This window comes from Micromys minutus (genome assembly GCF_963924665.1).
Source record: "Micromys minutus genome assembly, chromosome: 5".
Taxonomy (NCBI): Eukaryota; Metazoa; Chordata; class Mammalia; order Rodentia; family Muridae; genus Micromys; species Micromys minutus.
The window spans coordinates 47154894-47171763 of NC_137974.1; the positions used below are offsets into that span (position 1 = coordinate 47154894).

Consider the following 16870-nt stretch of genomic DNA (forward strand, 5'->3'; position numbering starts at 1 on the left):
GAGGACGTAAAAGAAAAGTACCCACGTCTCCTCTGCTTTAGTCATTTAGGAGTGGGAGGTTGTAGATGGATCAGTACTGGTTTCTGGACTTGAGATTTGGAAAGAACGGAAGGCAAATTAACACCGAGTACGGCTGTTCTAATTTAGTGCTTCATTGAGCCTGGCGTTTCCCGCTCTGTGGGTTTCTGCTATGTAAATATTGCAGTGGTAATGCACAATCTGTCTCCACTTCGTGCCAGTAACACTTAAATTAGGTGTCGCCTGAAGGAAGATTTTATGCTACTTGCAGCATTGTTAGTTAATTATCTTAAAGGTTATTTGCAATAATACCGTTTGCCTCTTTTCCAGAGGGATGGGGGGAAGTTGCTTTTATAAATCTACCCTGCAGTTGCCATGCCTTCCACTCAGAATTACTTCGGAGAGGAAGGGCGCTGAAAAATTAGTGAGGTCCTGAATGTTGAACACTTGGCCTTGTGAAAATAAATAAATAAAAACACAGCAGAGAAGAAGCAAAATCTGGTTTTCAGGAGTGGACCTGTGACACCCGTGTGAGACATGTCCTTTACATGATCCCTGGCAGCAAGGACACCTGAAAACCCCAAGATTTGTACATATGGGTAGCAGTATTAAGTAGGTCATTCCCCTATGGATGTCTGTTTTCAACCCTGCCCAGGCATGCCCACCTCCCTCTCCCACTCCCCCAAACCCTCACACACAGACTAACCTTTGTACAGACACACACTTAATATCCAAAGTCAGACTATCTACCTAAGAAAGATCCCATTTTGACATTATACCAAATTTATGAAAAATAGGTTTTTTTTTCCCCATTTCATGTCAATGGTGGCCATCAAAAAAAAAAAAAAAAAAAAAAATCATGCATTTCACAGGAAAATAGTTTTAGGTTGAAATTGTATTTCACGTTTGTTTCTATATTTTGATCCTGAATGAAACTTGACAGTAAATGACCGTATTTACCTAGAAAGAAAAGCTGTGCAGTCTTAATCTACACATTCGAACAGCTCCATCATCTCCTTCCCACACACCTGTAAGTATGCAGAAACACACATACACACGCACACATCTACACATGCACACGAGCACGGGCACACACACACATACACACATACACATACACACACATACAAACACACACACACCCACAAAACGAATCCTTTCCCTCAATTCTGCCTTATACCAGTGGACAGTGTGCACACAATAAACACATCGAGATAGTGTGCTGAGGTAGTTTGTGCTCCCCTGAGACGGCAGACAGGCCCAGTGTGGATGGTTCTGCCTCTGTGAAACAGTCACACTGAAACATACTGAAGGCAGATACCTGGCCCTCGTAAGCAGATGGAAAAGGTCACCAGTTCCAAACAAAAGTCACACCAGAAACACTGCCTTCCTGCCTCTTAAGTTCCCGAATAAAGATTACAACCACCCCCCCACACACACACACACATACTTTCCTCATTATATCTCAAAAATATTATTCCTAGGGAAAATTGTCCAGGCCTTTGATAATGGTGATGTAAATGTTAAATCTGGGCTTCCCCCCCCCCCGCACTCCCCCCCCCCCCCGCTTTCATTCTCCAAATAAGAAGTGCCCTCTTGTTGGGGTATAATTGGGGCATAAGCTTTCACAACAGTGCGGCAGGCCAGCTTTTCTTAACACACAAGACCACATTACCTATTAGGTCATTTCTTTCCTGTCCACTTTGTGGAGGTTTGATTCCAACAGCAAATGGCCCTGGTGCTTTTTGTCCAGCGAGGCTTAAATGACTCACGTAATGGAGCCTCCGGTGGGGACATATGGTTATTTTATCCGGCTAGTATGACTCTTTCACTGGGTCTATAAACTGGCTGGCCTCAAACATTGGGACTGCAGGTAGGTGCCTTGGGTTTTAAGGAGATCGTGTGGCTTAAATAGTGTGTGGAAGTTATTTTGGCAGAGATCTCCTATAAATAAGCTCTCGGTGGTAGGAAGTATCACCTCCAACAAACATTTCATCTGTCTTAGTTCAAATGCGTACCATTTATGAAAAATACAAAAATCCCAGGTATTTTGTCCAAAGCACAGATGACCCCCAAGGATGGAAAATGGATGGCTTGCGTCCTGGTGAGGCACTCATCAGTTTCCCCGAGGCCCTATCCCTCTCCTCTGATGGAAAATTTCATTTAATTAATTCCTTTAAGTAGAAACAGTCCAAGAAGGCACTATGATGTAGTCTTGCTTTTCTCCCCCACCCCCTTCTTCAATTATACCCTTTCTGCTCAGAACCCGGAACATGGCCAGCATTGGCAGTATACAGTGGGTCATTTATGTTTTCTGGTTTTGGAAATAGTGAAATTCCTACCTTCTCTTCCCATCTCTCTAAATGACACCCTCGGGGAGGCTTGTATCACGAGCAGGTGAGTTGTTGGGGCTCAGACTTTGATCATCCAGTGTTTTTTTTTTTTTTCTTAGTTAGCAGTTCCACGAAAATTAAGTCTGATGTGCTTAGTATGAGAACATGTGAAAAGTCATTTTTACCCTAGAAAAATAATGATATTTGACTCACCTAGTCTATGAGCATTTGACAGGTAGTGGTACTCAAAAGTACCAGAGATGAACCAGTTTTACCCGGCACAGCCTTCCCTTGTCAATAAGCTTGGAAGCGGCAGGCTGAACTTTGGAGCTTTAGCTTGGTTCCTCTTATTTAAAATCTGTTACCAATATATATATATATATATACATACATATATTCAGCATAAGTTCTATTCCTGTTTTAATTCCCAGGAAGTAAAATATTTATAATTGAACCTACATTACTAACCAGACAGAGGCTCTCTTCCTTCCAGCAAAAGTGTACTCTGAGATACAACCTGCAAATCATTAATCCTTCTACCACACTGGGTAAAATATGTTAGCGGGGATGAACCATTTTTATGTGATTTGCTTTAAAAGTGTAAATGATTTTCTTTAAAATTACCTATTTATCATTTATATATCTTTTTTTTGTTGTTGTTGTTTTCATCATGGGATTTTATAGTATCTTGAAATTCTCCATTCAGAACTGGGTTTAGTGTTTGCTCAATGAAACATGGCTTTCTTGTTTTTCTTTTTTTTTTAATCCACTAAGAATTTTACATAATGTGAAACCTAGATAATTACAGTTGGGGACTTTTCAAGTCATTAGTTACTGTTGGGATCAACAGAAACTGTAATCACACAGAATTTAGTACCTGTAAAACGTCTATTAATACAATATATAAAAACATATTTGGCCCTGTGTGCTTTTCTCCTCTGAATTACGACATTGCTGCTAAGGGTTTCCTCTCATTTTCAGACAAAGATAACAGCTCGAGAAACAGCTCTCTGCTTTCAAAAAATGATCCCTAATCAAAGAAAATCCCCCCCAACATGTATAAACATGGAACTCTTCGTGAACTTGCATGTCATCTTTGCAGAAGGGCAAAGCTAATCTTCTTTCCAGTTTTAGTATATGTGCTGCTGATGGAAGCACAATCAAAAGGAACCTTAACCTAAGAGTTACCACTTCCTCCCGGTGTGAAGAGTACGGAGGAATCGCAGATATGTGCATATTACTTATGAGTTCTCTGCTGCATCTGGCTACAAACTTGAACTTGATTTCTTTTTTTCAGGCAAATCTCCTTTTAATCCCATCACTGCCCTGAGCATGTCATGTAGGTTTGGAAGGATCTTGTTTGAACATTTTTAGCAGTTTTCATTCATTACAGCTTCACAAGCTGACTAAACACCGACCGGGGGTGGGGGTGGTGTTCGTTCAAGATCTAGGTCCCATTAACTGTTATAAAGGTCAACACAAGGTCAGTTAGTGACGTTACCACGGTAAGTATAACGTAACTGCAACATTCCCGTTCCACTCATGAAGGAGCGATGGTGTGGACTAATGGGCGGACGTTAATAAACGCTTCCTATGCGGGGTGGGGGGGCATCAATTACAAGCGATCTCTTATTAACGCATAAAGGAATTGGTTCCTTTTCCTCTCTGCCAGCGGAGATAAATCACCCCTTCCAAATACAGAAGGCAAGCGGTTTTCAAAGGTGTGGCCACAGCTCCGCACCTTACTCTTAGGCTTACAAGTGCGGAGGAGCTTTACAAAAAAAAAAAAAAAAAAAAAAAGAAAGAAAGAAAGAAAGAAAGAAAAAGAAAGAAAGAAAGAAAAAGAAAAAGAAAGAAAGACTGACTGTTGGATCCAGATGGCTCTCTGGAAGTCTCCCCGAGAGGACTCAGGAGAAATCTCCCCAGCCAAAAATGTTGTTCCCACTTTTGCTCACTCGCCAGAAAGCCCACACCGCCACTCTTTGACACAGATCAAACAAATCATCTAAAGATTTGAATGTTCTCTTTTTCAACGGAAAGAGTTGAACCAACTAAGCGAGGGCGGCACGTTTCGGTCCACGCCCACCCACCCATCCCACAACCCACAGCCGTTCCCATCTACTTCTGAGCAGCCACAGGCCACCAGCACCTGGTGAATCCCTGCGAAATGAAAGACTGGGCAGAGATCTGCTTCAAAGATTCCTGGTAATTGCGTTTTCCCTTTGTGTCCCTGTTCATTTGGAGTTTTCAGGGCTGTATGCTATGTCAGCTCCGAAAACTCCAGCCCTTAGGAAACCTGAGGCCCCAGTGAAGACTTTATGACAGGTCTGATACACCAAATTGCAATTGGAAAGAGAAAAGGAAAACACGTTTAAAGTATGGAAGTGAAATTCCCCTATTGCTTATCACTAACTGCATTGTTTTTAGAGGGAAATGGCCAGTCCAGTGTTAAGGGAGAAGAGGATTTTTGTTTGGTTTTGCTTTGTTTTTATTTTCTTTTTTATTTTCTATAGGTTAGGTTTGGCAACTTTTAAAATTATTCATCTTTACTATGAAGGCTTAAGACCTATTCTTAAAGGCAGTATAGCAAAATAGCTTTACTTTGTATTCACATTTCCCCCTATGTCTGAAAAAAAATTAAAAAAAATATTTTTATTGCTGGGGGCAAAACCCAGAAGTCTTATTGTCAGACCTAAAACCCCAAAATGGGTTTGGAAATCGCTCACATGCAAGGTGGTGATAAAGCTGTGACCGCTTTCTTCAGTAAAACAGTACAGACGTGGTTTCTTCTGGGTAACAGTAAACACACAAATGACAGACTGTGTTTGATTTTTTGTAACTTTGAGAGTGTGGTGTGTGTCTGTGTAGGGGTCACGTGCTGGTGTGTACACATGGGGAATGGGGGATAAGTGCTGGGTATCTTCCTCTCTCGTTTTGTACCTTATTTTTCGAGAGGCGTTCCCTCACTGAGCCTGGAGTTGGCCATTTTTCTAGACTAGCTGACTCACAGACCCCAGGTCCACCCAGCTCCTCCTTCCCAGCACTAGGGATACAGACATGTACCACTGCCTACAGCACCCGGCTTTTATATGCGTGTGAGGGATCCGAATTCAGTTCTTCATGCTTGTGCGGAAAGACTTCACCCGCTGAGCCGTCGCCTCTGCCCCCAAATAAGATCTTTTTAAAAAGTATTTCCATTATAACCAAATTCGAATAGGGGTAGTTCAGATGTGTGCACAGACACACAGCTGATCTTGAACAAAAAGAGACAAGGAAAGCAGGACCAGCCTCAGAGTCCTCACCCCACCTTCCCTGCGATCAGATCCCAGTCCTGTCCTGACCTTGTCCATCTACCTGGCCCCGGAAGGCCTCTCGATTGGCTAGACATTGGGGTGACATAGCGTTTACTGTTGGGCTTCCCACCAGCAACAATGGCTTATGTTTGACATGGGATACTACTGTTGGGTTGATTCGATAGTTACTCAGTAAGTACCCAGGATGATTTCTGGTCCCTGCCTCCAGCTTTAAGTTGGCGTTACAGGACTTTACCAGCAGCCCTAGTTTTGTATGGTAGTCAGGACTGAACCCAGGTTCCCTTTTTGCTAGGCAAGCTCTCTACCAAATGAGCTACCTCTCCAACCCACCATGAAGTGTTCCAAACTAAATAAAAATATTTATGCATTTAGCCACGTATGCTGAGGACGCAGTGTGAGACCCTGTACTCCGTCCCTGCACCAGAAAAACGCAGCAGGGGGAAAGAGAATCAGACAGAAATGAAATAGCCATTATAAAGTTACTGAAACACTAATAAATACACTGACAATGGGTGAATTTTATGTGCAAATCATTTAGTTAAAAAAAAAAAAACCCTGAGGAACTATAACTGAAAGATTGAATTCCTCAGCAAATTTAGAAACTCCTTTAGATTTCGATACTCAGAGAAATCCTTAGCAAATAGCTTTTTGGCATTGCCTGATTTTCTTTATCCAAGGCATCTGGAACAATGGCTTCTCTCCTATTGGGTCAGTCTCCTGAATATTTTTAAGGCAACTCTTGCTGCCTGCCTATCTGAGGACAGCTTTTAAAAACAGAAAGCACGTGTCCCTTACACTTTGTAAAGATGACTCTGGGCCCTCAGACCTCCATCTGCGCAGACTGGTCACAGATGAAGAGGACCTCAGAGGGTCACCTCGGGTCTCCCAGCCTGGTGCCCCGCAGAGCCTGAGCTCCAGAGCGGCTACTCTCCCGATTTCCTGAGTCAATCATACCGACGTGACTCGTACATCTCCTTTATCCACTGACTAGAGTGAGAGCTAAGTCACTTTATGCTTCCTCTTTACAAAACTAAACGTGAGCACTGCCCCCCCTTCCTCCGTCCCGTCCCTTTTCACGTTCTGGGAATTCACCATTTTTATAGACACTTCTGGCCACTCCCCTTTGTTCTGATTCTGGACATTTTAATGAGCATTTTCTCTACCTTTCTGAATTATCGAAAACCTGTTTGTCTCTGTCAGATATCCAGCACTCCTGGTTCTAGTTTCTTTTCTTTCTTTTCTAAAATATTTATTTTTTTATTTTACATGCCTAATTATTTTGTCTGGATTGTGTCTGCACACCAGAAGAGGGGACAGTTATAGACAGTTGTGAACTGCCATGTGGGTGTGGGAATTGAACCCAGGACCTCTGGAAAAGCAGCCAGTACTCTTAACCACTGAGCCCTAGTTTCTTAAAGAGACAATTGTGTTAACATTCTGTGGGAGTTTAGGGGGTGCAGGGAGTTCAGTATGCATCTACCTCAATTCCTACTATCAATGCTAATACCTCTCAAAAGGTTAAAGCCCCCCTGAAATCTAGATTTGTGTTCTCTACTGCCACATTCTCTTTGGCCATGCCAGGGAGACAGACAGCTCAGTGGGTAGTGGTTCTTGCCTCCGAGCTTGACAAGTTGAGTTCAGTTCCCTACAACACACACAAGAGATGGAGATCACCAATTTCTGGAAAGTATACCCAACCTCCCCATGTACACTGCAGTAGTCTCGTGCCCTGCACCCCCAAATAAATGGTAAAATGTTTTTGTGAAAGTATCTTTGGCCAACAATATCAGTAGCAACATGACTAGCTATGGCATGTTGGTGACTGTGACCCTGGTGGTACAGTAGCAGTTGGAGTAGAAATACTTGTATTTTGGTGGCGGTAGACCTGTCACTGCAGAGATGATTCAGGGGCAGTGGCAATGCCAGTAACAGTTCTCATTGACAAAGAGCCTGTAGGGCCCTTACGTGTTTCCTTTAATCTTCGATACCTTGTGGGGGAGTTTGTTTCCGCTACGGTATTTAAGGATCGAGAGCGGAAAACTCAAATCCCAGCACAGCACAGGTCACATTTTCCCAACTTTGCTGTTGTGAATTCAAGTTTTGACACAGCTCCTGCTTGGCATTTATTCTTACTGTTTTCAGCTTTTATCCTAGCGAATAATACCTCTGAAACAACAGTGCAGATAAAGCAGTCTTTAAAATAAAAAATGTAAATATGTAGTGTATAAAATCAATGTACATTAAACGTTTGGCTTTCTCTGATGGCCTCGGGTGGGTACTGTGCTCCGCAGCCATACTCTGGGTTCACCGACTAGGAGCAGTGGTGAGATGTGGAAGAAAGGCTTAGACTCTAACCCTATTCTTTTCTCCTTGCCACATGTTTCTTAAGATGGTTAGCGGACCCAGATGATTCATTTTGCATCTCTAAAGCTGAAAGGAGGCCTCAATGGAGCAAAGCACTTGGCATGGAAGCTGGTGGACATGTGGTGGAGAGAAGCAACTACGGAAGTTGTCTCTGACCTCCACACAGGCTTTGTACGTGTGTGTGTGTGTGTGTGTGTGTGTGTGTGTGTGTGTATACACCGATGCCTTCATCATGCTACAAATGATAACTGATCTGTGAAAATAGGGCCGAGGAAGTTGAGGCAGAGGTTTGTCCCAAGTACGAGGCCAGCCTGGGCTGTATTTAGTCTACATAGCAAGACCTTGTCTCAAATACAGAAACTATTTTGTAAAGGTATAAAAATGTAATCCACTCGGTGTGGCAGTACATGCCTTCAATCCCAACACCCAGGAGGCAGAGGCAGGCAGAGCTTTCTGAGTTTAAGGCCAGCCTGACCTACATAGTGAGTTCTAGGACATTCTGGGCTACACAAAGAAACCTTGATTGACAAAACAGAAACAAATTACAAAGACAAAACTGAGACCACCTGTTCCTCCAAGCTCTCACCTGCTTGAACTGCCATTTTCTGACCCTGTCTTCTCTCTCCACAACATGCCTTCTCATACCACACATATGACATACTTGGTTTCCCTTGAATGGCTAAGTCATTCTCACTAATTACCATGGCCTCAACTCACATTCCAGTTTTGAGGTTAGCCATTGTATCCTGCCGAAGACTTGGGTATTGTTCAACCAACCAGTAAATGTTACCAGACCTGGGAAGGTTCAAGGATACAAAAAGATACTTGCAGATAAAATGTCTGATTATCACCCAGCTCTGAGTTCCCCTGGGAACTAACTGCCCTGTGCCCTGTCACTCTCTTCCTGCCCCTACCAGGTTTTTCCTGAGCCCTTGCTGAATACTCTTCCATAGTGTACCTGCCTTGCACTGGGTCACACGCCCATTTGTGTTCTATCATTCCTAGAGGTGATTGTCTAATGCATTTCCCTGCACTAGATGAAGACTTCATGAGGTCAGGGACACATCACTGTGTCCCCACCTAACTATACCCGAATATACAAGCATGCTATAGACTTCAACCACACGGAATGATGAAGAATATAAAGAGCTGTGATCCAGGGCTCCACAGAGTTTGACAGGGTGGATGGCAAGATTACAGGTCCCTGGGACCAATCGGTATGGACCCTTACTGCATATGTCAGAGTGACTTATGGACCCACCAATCATGTACAGTAGCAAAACTTTACTCAGAAAATCACATTTGGGGTCCAAAAAGAAAGAAAGAAAGAAAAGACCCAGCTACAACTAGTAAATCTGTAGTTTCTCCTTATTCCACTAAACCCCTATTGCTCCCCCCATCTGCTCTCTTCCCCCCCTCCCTTCTATCCCTCAATGCTATAGCCTTCACCCAAGGACCCTTCAGTGTCCTTGTCATTGTTTGTGGGGGTGGGGGGGTCATCTAGGTGCATGGTTTGGGAGGTCCCAGGTCTTAACCCTCAAGAGGCTTCCAACATAGTGAAAGGGACAGCCAGAAACCAGTAATGACAGAGGGGGGCAGACAAGACCCATTACAGCAGTTCTGTAGGAAAGGACAGGGGATGACCAGGGAGGTTGAATAAAGAACTCCACTGGGAGATCATTTTTAGACTCTTCGAAGCACCGGGAATTTGTCAGGTACAGGAAATGAACTCGGAATGAGAACAGAGGTGCTGAGGTGGGAGACAGGTTATAGAATCCCGACTAGGTAGGTGATGCTTGATTCAGTGCGTGCCAGGGCAGTCAAAGGTTTAAGCAGATGAACACGCCCACCTCAACGGTAGCAGTCAGACCCCACCTCTTAATGAGATCCCTAGTTAGCAGCCAAAGAGCCACAGTACCCAAACTTCCATGCTAACGTGAACATCACAAATTGTTCAAGAATTCTGTCAGAGAAATAACTGAAGGATGGTAAAGAAAGGGAGGGAGTGTTGGGTAGGCGGTGACCAAAACCTGGGTATATGGCACACCTGTAATGCTGGGGCCGAGGTGGTGAGGATCGCCAGGCTGATTCATCAAGCTCCAGGCCATCTCAAAAAGTCAGGTGGAAAGCAGGTTAGAAGAGTCCCAAGGTTGACCTCTAGCCCACTCAAAGCCAGTATCTGGCCTAGAAACTTAACACTCAGTGACCAACACTGAGAAGAACATTGGCAGCAAAGATACCCAGTGGGTAAAGGCCTTCCTTCCAAGCCTAATGGCCTGAGTCTGATCCTTGGGACCCACAGGATTCAAAGAGAACACTGGCTCCAAGGCATCCTCTGACCGCCATGTGTGTGCGCATAGACCCCCCAGACGTAAAAATATTTTTTAAAGAAGAAATATTAGAAATTTACTGGAAACAATTGTCTGAGCAAAAGGCCCAGTGTCATGTTGGAGTGGGTGTCGCCTTAAGAAGCAGGTACTGAGTGAGGCAGAGCCCCCTGCACACAGCAACAGCCCCCACCTGCAGGTTCCAGAGAACACCCTTGAACAAAGGATAGTCTCCGTTTGAGCCGGGCGTGCAGCTCGGTATCAGAGGGCTTGCCTCGGATGTGTGAGGCCTGAGTTCCGCCCTGTATGAGATGCGGAAGAATTTGTAGTAGTGTCGGCTCCTGGCAAACTGGTCCTCGAGTGCTCTAGAGAGGGAAAACAATACAAAGACGACTTCAGGTTCTGAATGCCGGAAACATAACTGTTTCCTGTAACTGTGGACACTTTTCCTATGTCACCCATGGTTCCCATCACCACTTTCCCTAGAAAACATTCTCCTACATTCTTCTGAAAAGGTTTTGGGGAGGAGGAGGTTCTTGTTACTTCAGGGCCATTCTGAACCACCGTTTGTGGCGTTGGGGATCAGACCCAGGGCCTCTGCTATGCCAGGTTAGTGCTTCACAGTTAAGGTACGTGGCCAGCCCTATGTGCCTATTGTCACCAGGAATGAGTTTAGTGTCACAAAACCTAGAACCCTTTCCAGTGTCTTTCTCTTTACCTGTACAGATGACAGGAGCATCAGTATGTTGTTCTTCATTTGCAGGGTCTAAGTCTGAGACCCATAGGGAATAAGCGGTGCCCATGTACTGACCGTCATGGGATGTGTGTAGTGTGTGCTGAGTGCACAATCTCTTATCAGTGGAGGTGTGCACTATGGAATGTGTGTAGTATGTGTTGAGTGTACAGCCTCACATCTATAGAGATGTGCATGTGGAAAGGAAGATGCCGACTAGGAAAAGCCAATACAGCCGCGGATCTCATCTGTCCTGAGGCTCCTCTTTCTTATCTGCTCCCACAACAAGTGTAGGGGTGGAGTCTTCCCTTCCTGTCCTAAGTAGTTCCCCAAGGACTGGTACAGGTTGCTCTATCCCATAAATGGATGACCGGTGAATGACGACTAGCCTAAGAAATGTCCATCAATAAGTAATGTGAGGACACTCTGTAAGAGAGCTCAGAGGCTCCAGTGGCCTTAGGGTTTGTAAGTATGTACTTGTAACTTGGCCCTTCAACTTCAGAGCAGCAAAAGCACAAGGTCACAAACTCAAGTGTGCATCGGGATTATGAGTCGATTCCTGGCCAGCCTCCAGGCTTTCCGAATCTAACCCTGTTGGACTAAACTTGGAATCTGCAATTTAACACACTCTACTCCAACACAAATAACACGGCTGAATGAGACTGGTTATGTATATTGGAGTCTGATTCAGTTAATCACAAAACATGCTCAGCACATTTTTAATCCAAATGCTTTTAAGAACACAGGGGATTTGAATCCGATAAACATGTCTGAGAATAAAGAGGTGGCTTAGTGGTTAAGAGTATGTACTGCTCTTGCAGAACACCTGAGGTCTGGTTCCCAGCACCCACATCATGTAACTCACAACCACCCCTATAACTGTAGCTCCAAAGGATCTAACACTGTCTTCTGGACTCTACAGGCACCAGTAGTCCCATGCACTCGTACACACATACACACACACACACACACACACACACACACACACACACACACACACACACATACACACACGTAATGTAAATAAAAATAAATCCTTTAAAAAACAAACATGGAGCCAGGTGGTGGCAGCACATGCCTTTAGTCCCAGCACTCACAAGGCGAATCTCTGTGAGTTCGAGGCCAGCCTGGACTACAGAGGACAGCCAGGGCTACATAGAGAAACCCTGCCTCCAAACACACACATACACACAGAGGGAGGGGGAGGGAGAGGGAAAAAGAGAGAATGAACTTGTCCTGGGTTCTTAAGTTTTAGTTTGGGAATGGAAAAGGCCGTAGGAAGAGACGGGAAACTGTAGCAGGGACAAAGGAGAGTTGCTTGCTTGGTACAGTTTTGGTTTTGCAAGGTAGAACAGTCTGGAGCTCTGTTGCACAGCACTGTGGGTGCTGGTGACATGGCCACACCGTTGGCACAGACATTCATTTTTATAGTGCATGTTTTCTTTTTATGGTATTGTTTTGGTTTTTCTTTTTTTTTAAAGATGTATTTATTTGTTTTATGTGAGTACACTGTAGCTGTTTTCAGACAGACCAGACAGAAGAGGGCATCTGACCCCATTACAGCTGGTTGTGAGCCACCGTGTGTTTGCTGGGATTTGAACTCAGGACCTCTGGAAGAGCAGTCAGAGCTCTTAACCTCTGAGTCACCTCTCCAGTGCATGATGTCTACCGAAATGAAAACGGCATTTGTGCGTTTGTGCAGCTGCACATGCAGGCCAGAGGTGGCTGACAGGTTTCCATTGTTTTTGAGACAAAGTATTTCCCTGATCCTGGGATACAGTGAACCAGTTCAGCTGGCCTGACTGAATTAGTCTCTGCTTCCCCATCACTGAATCACAAGAACGTGTAGGTGTGTGTGTTGGTCTATTGCGCTTAAGGCCTCACCTTCTGCTTATGAAACAAATGCTTTACTGACAGCCTCTTTCTCAGCCTCCTAAACAGATTTTTCATGGGATGAACAATAGCATCTATACCCGTGTGTTACTGTGGGCAGTATTCATGAAACAAAGTACGTAAAGTCCCAGCTGTGCACTCCGAGATTAATAACTGTCCAAAACATGATAGCTGTCTTGATCAGCATGGTTCTCAGAGTACTTGGTCATGAGCGCGGTATTGCTTAAAGAATTTTAAAAAGATTTCTTTGCTTTTATGTGTACGGATGTTTGCCTCTGTGTATATGTGCGCATCATGGACAGATGCGGTACCTGCAGAGATTTTTGGTCTAGAGTTATACAAATAGGTATGAACCTCGATGTGGGCGCTGAGAATCAAACTGTCCTCAGCAGGAGCAGGGAGCTCTTAACCATCCCGCCAACTCTCCAGCTCCTTAAAGCCATCTTAAAACAAAAGTATAACCTGAATCTTCAGACTTTATAAAAGTTCTTTGCATTTTTTTTTTAAAGATGGGATGTCAGTTTTCCAAAAAAAGCATTAGCCAGTGAAACAAAAAACTTCTCCAGCATCTTCAAACTGTCTTCCAAACTCCAAACAGCTTTTTGACAAGTTACATTTATAAAATCTAGTCTTCAGCATTCGGCTGTTCATGTTCCCAGATAAATCTGTGCATTAAGGGGGAAGGCGTGCTATGAATTGATATATAAAGATGATATTCTGAACACTGAGGTCCTCAATTTACAGAGAGAAGGAAACAGAACAGCAACAATACATCTTGTTTTTCACATAATAAAGGAAATCAAGCTCCATATGTCCCCCCCACACACACACAAAAGAAAGAATGAAAAGAAAGAAAGTAAGACTCTCCAGGTCTTAAGAAGCTAGGCGTCCCTCTCATCTCTAAGGTGCTTATGGAAGTCCACACAGCTTCAGGAGACAAGGCCTGAACCTAGACAGATCACTCAGGGCTAATCAACTTTTGTTGGTGGTGGGTTTTTTGGGGGAGTGGGATTGTTTGTTTGTTTTGGGGTTAGGGTTTTGTTATTGCTGTTATTGTTTTTGTTTTTTTTAATTTTCATGTGCACCTAATGCTAACTTTCTCTTGCCAGCCTATTAGTTAAACCTTGGAAGGACAGATGCCCTGTTTTATAGGGGCCATAATCCATTTCGTGGGTGTGGGCGGGTAACCAAGAGGCCATTGCAACTGCTCACTCACTCCAGTGGGAGACCTAGAAGATTGCCTTGTAAAACAGCATGGGACCCCCACCCCTGATCTCCATGGAATGCTAGCCTGGGGAAACCTCCCCAACCAGATTCACAAAATTCACCATGGTCCTAGATGACCCAAATTAGCGCTAGGCTATATGGAATGGGCCAATTGAAGGTTATGAGAAGAGGGGGGTTCAGAAAGTGACCCAAATTCAGGATTTTAGGCCATGCAGGTGTGCCTAAGGGTGGGGTTCATCATTCGAAGAGGATTAAGCATTCCTAGAAAAAAAAAAAAACCTCTGGTTATATATGCTTTTAAATCTACCTTATCAAGAGATGAAAACTGAACCTATCACTAAGGATTCTCTGCCACAGTGTCTTGTTGACTTCCTGTGAGTATGCTCTCTGTGCCCACCCTATGACCCTCGAGGTAGCTCCCGCCTGTCCATCTCAGCAGCCCTATGCAAGACCAGTAAGTACAGCAGTCCCTGTCAGACAGGCCGTACTTTAAGTTACGCAGTAGGAAATAAACCGTGCTGTGTATAAATGAACCATCAGGGGCTAGTGTGGCTCCACCCACCTCCAGATCTCCAAGGGACACCTGCTCTTTCTCTCAGGGCCACATTCTTGACAACAGGTTAAATGACTGACCGGTAAAATGGCCGAGGTGTGGCTCAGTCGTAGAGCCACGGCCTAGAAAGATCCAAGTTGTATCTCCGGCACTTCAAACACAAATTTTAAAAACCTATTGGAAAACCAGGGGATGGTGGCACTAGCCTTCAATTCCAGCCCTCAGGTGGCAGAGGCGGGCAGAGTTCTAGGACTTCAAAGCCAGTCTGGTCTACATAGCAAGTTCAGGGCGGGGCGATACTGTCTCAAAAACTACGATGAAGAGCTTGGAAGTGCATGGGACTAGATGTGTTGCTGGCTCACACCTGTAACTCTAGTACTTGGAAGACTGAAGCAGGAGGATTGTCTTGAAGGGTGACTTACATTATAGAGGAACAGAAATTTTTAAAAAATCAAATAAGAACACAAATAGCTCGGCATTAATTTGGGTTCAGATCCTGCTACCTTCTGTCGGTTGAATCTCCCCCTCTTGGTTCCAGGGAAGGTTTGAGGCTGGGAGACTCGGTGTTACCTATAACTCTAACCCTCCGTGGGCCCCAGGGAGGATCCACATCATATGCCAGTCTAAATGAGTGTTTGGAGAAGGCTTAAGAAACAGGGAATCTGTAAAATGGGGCATAGAGGGGTTGGGAGGGTGGGGCAGAGACGCCTCCCAGTTTGACTGGTCAACAAAGAATGACTTCTTTGTCCTTGGCCCGGGTGTCCCAGCAGCATGACCTCTTGGCTCATATTTTTCCATTACCCTGGAGTAACACCTTCACCGTGTCTGGCAAGACGGAAGCAATTGTTACTAACCCGATAACACACTTTAAAAAAAAAAAAATGAAAGAAAAGAAAACGGCAATCACCTGCTAGAGCATGTGACTGCTTCAGAATCCCACAGGATCTCAAATGAGATGAGGAAGTATTCAAAATTTTCCTCCCCAGTTGTTTCCCCCGTTCGATTTTTCAAGGGCAAAATGAACAGTTTACCACGTTTTGCGTCTGCTATGTTTTTTTTTTCCCCTCTCTGTTAGAAAGCGGAAGGATTTCCCAACCCCCTCCCCGCCTCTGTAGGAGGAGAAAAAGAAATCTCTCCTCTGTAATTTACTCTGATTTTTCTCAAAAGTTGGGCAGAAAAGTCAGCCTAACTCAGGTGGGATCTAAAATGTTCTCGTGGTACGAGTGTGTGCGCAAGAAAAGAAGCCTGTAATTTTCGAGCATTCTTTCAGGAAGTTTGTATTCTGTTTTCCAGGGAGCCTTTACTTTCCGAGGAAGCATGATCGACATGCCATTACTGAAGCAGGCCCAGAACATTGTTACGCTTGCCACTTCCATCAGGGAAAAATGATCTGTTAAATGAAGCCCTCCTAGGGCGGGCTGGATGGATGCTGTGGGCTTCTTAAAGACAAACCGCAGTACCAGGGGCAGCTTGCTGGCACACCGGATCAGGACCTCATTTTGTGTTAGTCACAACGCCCCCCGCCCCCCAATCTTACTGACCCGATATTCTAAAAATAAACTTTCTTCCTTTGGAGTCTAAGCTTGTGGTTTGACTGTTGTCTAGTAATGTGTTATAAACACCGGTTTATTATTTCGCAGGGGGATCGGCGCGGGAGGAAATAAAGGTGGGAAGAAGTAAAGTCCTCGGCGAGACACATTCTGATGTGTTCTGGAATGTTCCTCATTCTTCTTTCATTAGGAAATATTTCCAATACTGTTCATTTGCACAGAGGACACCACAGATAAATTTAAGGCCAGGCCTTTTAAAGAATAATATCAAAGTCGAGGTCTCAGCGGGTTTTATGAATTATCAGATAAAACAACAAAATGATGTTAAAGTGCTGTTAGGTATTATGTTGGCTTATAAAAGCCTGTAAAGAATTAACTTTCAAAACTGATTTCTGGAGAAGCCACTGTTGCTCAAAGGCTCTATCCATATGGTGACCCCCGAAAGCTCTCATCTTGGGTGAATACTCCGGGTCAACAGTTACTGGCAATTAAAAAAAAAAAAAATCAATGCAGGCAAAACAAGATTGTCCATTCTTCTCTTTGTCTTCTTGCTTAACT

The 16870-nt window shown here is 44.2% G+C and overlaps 1 protein-coding gene across 2 annotated transcripts in view; it reads left to right on the top strand.

The window, feature by feature from the left end:
* CLYBL (citramalyl-CoA lyase) overlaps nucleotides 1-16343 on the top strand; it is a 213787-nt gene extending 197444 nt beyond the window's left edge. The window contains exon 8 of one of the 2 annotated variants that reach the window (XM_080917345.1): nucleotides 16056-16343. In XM_080917345.1, the coding sequence (XP_080773471.1) occupies nucleotides 16056-16151 (96 nt within the window). In that variant the 3' untranslated portion in view covers nucleotides 16152-16343. Of the gene's footprint in view, nucleotides 1-3332; nucleotides 4967-16055 lie in introns of those variants that run through there. The other variant, XM_080917344.1, reaches the window with a different exon arrangement.
* The last annotated feature ends 527 nt before the right edge of the window (nucleotides 16344-16870 follow it).